Below are 5,056 nucleotides of genomic sequence, written 5' to 3' on the forward strand. Positions count from 1 at the left end.
CCCTCCTCAGACCACTGACCAGCAGACCACTCTCTGCCTGCTAGGAACCCAACACCCTGTGCCCGTTCTGGGCGTGCCAAGCATCAAGGTGACACAGTGGGCAAATCTAAACACCACATCACGCTTTTTCCATCCTCCATGGGGCTCCTGGAAAATTCTCCCTCGAGCTCTGGCCAAAGCCTTTACGGCCCAGGACGTAGGTCCCTGGGGACCCAGCTGTGCCCCAGCAGGCGCCGGTTTTGGGCTAGATGGGGTTGGCGCCTGCCCCAGACCTATCCCCGCAGGGAGATGGGCAGCGCCGATATTTTTAGCTAGTGAAAGGAGATAGTGGCTCCGAGTTCACCCTGGTGGGAGCTGACCAGGCCCGAAGAGGTCTATTGGGTGAGGGAGATTTGGACCACTTGGACCTCAGTTTTTCCATCTGCACTGTGGCTCAATCTTTCCTACCCAGAAAGACACCTTGCCGGGGAGTAGGCTAGGACACACCTGGAAGGGGCAAGAGAGCCTGTAGAGAGATGCGAAGGAAGGTCCCTGTTGACATGCCCCCTTTCAGCCCCTCTTTCCTTTCTGCACGCCTGAACAAAACCGTCTTTCTTTCCCCCGAGCCCAAAGCAAATGGGATCCTCCCAGCATAGTGCAAGTGGTACCCGTCCCCCTCTTCCCAATGGAGATGGCGTCTCCTCCCCGTAGGCCTTCAGCGCAGAATCACAACCCCGGCTGGATTTTCCACACTTTATTTTGGTACTGTTAACGCGAGAGTCCTGAGCCCTGGACGGCATCTTCTGCTCGTGGGCAGTCTGTCGCGGGGCTTGCCAGGCGGGACCGTGGGTGCCGTCGGGGCGGGGGCCGTGGCCGCCGTCTCTCCAGGCTGGCTGAGGTAGGGTCACACGCAGGCGCACTCGCGCGCCGACAGCTCGTGGACCGTGTGGTAGCGACTGTGCGTGTCCAGAAAGGACACCTCGTCCTCGTAGGCCGTCGGGCGGCAGCAGGGGTGAGCGCGGACCCGCTCTCGCCGCACTCGCCGCCGCTGACGCAGGCGTCGCAGCCCCAGGTCGTAGACGCGCGCGGCCGCCTCGCACGCGCCTGCGCAGTAGCGGAACAGCACCGTCTCTTCCGATGCGTAGCCCAGGCCCAGCTCGCTCACGCGCACCTCGAGCTCGCGCAGCCCGCAAGGCCGTGTCCCCGACCGCGCACGCGCGCGCCGCCGCCGGGGCCCCGCCCGACGGCGCGGACCAGGGGACCGGCCGGCCCAGGGCGTCAGTTCTCGAAGCTCCACCGCGTCCGGGGCGCCCTGCAGCAGCGCACGGTCTGCGAGGGGATGGAGAAGGGCCGGGGGGGGTCAGTGGGTGGATGCATGGGAAGGAGCGCCACATCTACGCTGTTCCTCTGCGAAAAGGGATCCTGTGGTGACTCAAGGGCTAGTGCACCCTCTCCCGACCACATCTTATCTTGCTCCCTGATTCCGGCTCATGCACCCTTTCTGGGCGGCGTGTGTGTAAGGGGAGGGTTGCATATCCAGGCCCCCAGGCTGGGTCCCCAAGGCTACCAGCACTCTACTCTGGAGCCTACACCTAAGATGGACTGCCCAGAACCATTTCCTGTACCACATACCAGTCTGCCCCAACTTGAGCTGAGCCGACCCGGTGTCTGTCTCCCTGTGGGCACACCCCTCCACCACTCTCTGTGGACCCCATCCCTATGCAGGGCAGCACTGGAAATTCTTCCCTTTTTCACTGAGCTGCTCTCACCTCACTGGAGAAAAAAAAAACGGGGGGGGGGTGGCGCTCAGCAAGCGGTGTAGTGAACCAAATCCCTGTCCCTCCTGGGCCCCAGCTGTCCCCACCCCATGCTGGTTGCTCCAGGAAACTGGCACATCCTCTCTGAGCAGTGTTGGGGGCCTGCTTCCCACACCCCAACCCTCCACTCTGGTTGAGCTGTCATGGGTCTCTCACTCGGTCTCTGGGATCCCCACCCAAACCTCTGCATCTTCTCGGAACCTCTGGCCTGTTACCAACGCCTCCCCCTCCCCCTATCCCTCCTGTTCCACCGTGTAGCAGTACTCAGTTTCCCCTTTCACAGCACCAAAGCAGGATGTGTGAGCTTCTCAAAATGCACAGACGAGCAGCTGACACTGAGACCTGTGTGTTGGCCCCGCCACATGGGGTGACAGCTACTGTCAGCGGCTCCCCCCATGTTACAGGTGAGGAAACCGGGCATCTAGAGTGGAAAAGAGGTGCCCAAGACCTCACCACTGGCAGGTGGCAGAGAGAGAGAAAACCAGACAGCCTTCCCACTTCCATCCCGTGCCCAAGTTTGGTGCAAGTCCAACCCTCTTCTCCCACAACTGCCTGGAGGTGCCCTGAGCCATAGATTCCCAGGGCTCCACGGCCTAAATTTATTTCCCAAGCGGCTGGTCCTGCCCCGGTGCTCCTCAGCCCCAGGAGAGAAGTGTAGACAGCGGGATGGCAGACAGCGCTGAACTGACACTGGATCTGCAGACAGGGGGCTTCCAGCCCCTGAGCAGGTGGCAGTCACTCTTGTGGATGAGAGAGGAAATCCCGAGTTTAACCTCTCACCTGCCCCCAAGGCTGGCGCACCTGGCTGTCAAAAGAAATAGCTTCTTGGGAGGCCCAAGGGGGAAGGGCTGTCTCACCCTGGGAGCTGTCTGTTCCCATAGGGGGTCTCAAGAGCAGACAAGCCCCGGTTCTGAGCCTTGCTCTGCCCACTCTGAGCCTTGTGGTTTCAGGCAGATGACAGCCCTACTTTGGTTGCACCCGTTGTACCCTGCTGTACCCTACTTTCATTGTTTGCTCAGTGAGACTTGCGGAGTCCCTACTTTGGCTGCGGCTGGGAGGGTAGAAATCGGGGGCCACCCAACAGCATCTTCTGGGAGATGGGTGGGAGTAGGGTGGCAAGCACTGCTTGCTCTAGAATCAGGGTGAGCCTACCTCACTAACGATGCCTACAATTCCACCAGTGTGCCCACCCCAAAGATGTGTGTCTAGAGTTAATTCATGGGATTGCCAGGTTAAGATACAGATCCCTGGTTCAGTGTGAATTTCAGATAAACAATAATCTTCTAGTATATCTGTCCTTCCAGCTGGCCTGGCCACGTGCACAGGAATACACATGGAATACAAGGAGATGATGCCCACACCTCCCTGGCCCAAGCCTGAGATTCCTCCGTCAGTGCATTAATCCCAGAATCTAGAACACGGACTCTGGGGTATGGAAATCCATGTCCTTCCTCCAGTAGGGCTGGATCTGGGGACAGGATGCGGGGCAGGCAGGACCCGACAGTGGGCTGAGATCCTCCCTGGTGCCTGAAATTCACCACTGGGCCTTTGCCCCCAGGGCCTGGAGCACTAGCTTTGGGGAGCCCGGGTCTCTGGGACCCAGTGTCCTGGGAAGGACTTAGCAGCCTGAAGGGGGGAGCGGCGGGGGCGGAAGTGGAGCTTGCGCCGGAGGCCACCCTTGTCCATTGTGAAGACAAGAAAGAAGGATTGTGTAGGCCGGCAGGGCGCGTGCAGACTTGCACACAGGGGTGCACGCACCCCCTACCCACGGGGGCCCACGCACGCTCCCCCGCCTACACCTCATCCCCATTCACCCGTGCAGATGCACGTGTGGACACACGCACCCACAAAGTCAGGGCCCACGCACCGCTCCAGCCCCACAGAACCTGCAGGGGGCAGGCATCAGGGGTGAGTGGGGAGCTGGACCATGCAGCCACACCCCCCAGGGCTGACATTTCCCTTTTTCTACCTCCTGGCCTTTTCCCACATCGTTCTTGCCCATCTTCTGCTCCTCTATGTCTGTCTTTCTCCCATTTCTAGGACTCGTCCAATTTCTAGGTCTCTCTTTGCCTCCCCCATCACCCCCCTCCCGGCAGGTCACTAGGGCCTCGGGTCCAGCCTCCCTCTTCCTCCACCCCCCGCTGTGCTGCAGGGGCCGCCCGGGCTGAATGCCCAGGTCTAATCTCCATCTGGCCCCCGGGCCCCTCAGGGCTAGAGCCTAATTCCTTGTGACAGCTGAGCTGAGGGACCCCAGTTCCCAGCATCCATCCCCTCTGACACCCCTGCCAGACCGTTGAGGGGATTTGCACCCTCCCTCCACCCCATCTAAAATAAGCCTCTGTGGCCCCACTCCACTGCGTACGACATTCCATCATTATGGTCACTGCGATGTTGGGGGTATCTGACTCAAGACGGGGCGGGGGAGGGCTTACACTGGGCCAGACGGGCAATGCGGGCGTCCAGGGTGCGAGGCGGCCGGCGCAACGGGGCCAGCGCAGGTCCGAGGCGGTGGCCGAGGAGCAGGCCCTCCCGACACATCCAGATGGAGAGCACAGAGCTGCAGAGCACCGAGGCCAGGGCCGCCGCCTTCCAGCGCTGCATCCTCAGCCTGCGTCCACGGGATGGTCAGCCACACGGCCTCCGTCGTCTGTCAGGCAACAAACGAATGGGCACAGGGTGCTGGACCAGCTAGTGGGGATACAGTGGGGCCCCTGAATTTGAACCACTCCTGCATAATGACCAATAATAATATAGAAGTGATTCATCTAGGAACCACTAAACAAGGTTGTGGAAAATGCTGCCAAGGAGTAGGTGGGCACTGTGCCAGGGGTAACCTGGGAACCACCCCCATCTGGGCGTCCCAGAGTGCTTTCCTGAGGATTGAAGAAAGTTGAGACTTGAACAAAGGTAGGAGCTAGCCAGGCAGAAGAGAATGGCATCTCAGGCAGGGGCAACAGCTGGTGCAAAGGTCCTGAGGCGTGACCCGTGGTGGCCAATCCAGCCAGGAGGCTGCAGTGGCTGGAATCCAGGGAGTCTGGGGAAGAGTGGAAGGTGAGGACATCCCCAGCAGGGGGCACTGTGGGACAAGGGTGGTGAGGAGAGGTGGTGCTTAGAATAGATACAGTCTGGGAGGCTGAAGCCCTGGGGTTGAGCCATATTAATGTCCCTGGAAGTGACTTTGCGCCCTGCTCTGGGCCTAGGTTCCCTGCCCCCCCAGACAAATAGATGCCCAGAAGTGGGCAGCAATGGACCAAAGCTGC

General features: G+C 60.4%; 1 protein-coding gene across 1 annotated transcript; it reads right to left on the bottom strand.

Moving 5' to 3' along the window:
• Positions 1 to 766: 766 nt before the first annotated feature.
• NRTN (neurturin) lies at positions 767 to 4,697 on the bottom strand. Its single transcript, XM_068981332.1, has 2 exons — positions 4,229 to 4,697; positions 767 to 1,308 (listed from the first exon to the last, which is right to left on the bottom strand). Exons 1-2 carry the CDS (start codon positions 4,395 to 4,397, stop codon positions 884 to 886), a joined length of 594 nt encoding a protein of 197 aa, XP_068837433.1. The 5' UTR covers positions 4,398 to 4,697; the 3' UTR covers positions 767 to 883.
• Between the last annotated feature and the right edge of the window lie 359 nt (positions 4,698 to 5,056).

This window comes from Capricornis sumatraensis, chromosome 9 (genome assembly GCF_032405125.1).
Source record: "Capricornis sumatraensis isolate serow.1 chromosome 9, serow.2, whole genome shotgun sequence".
Lineage (NCBI taxonomy): Eukaryota > Metazoa > Chordata > Mammalia > Artiodactyla > Bovidae > Capricornis > Capricornis sumatraensis.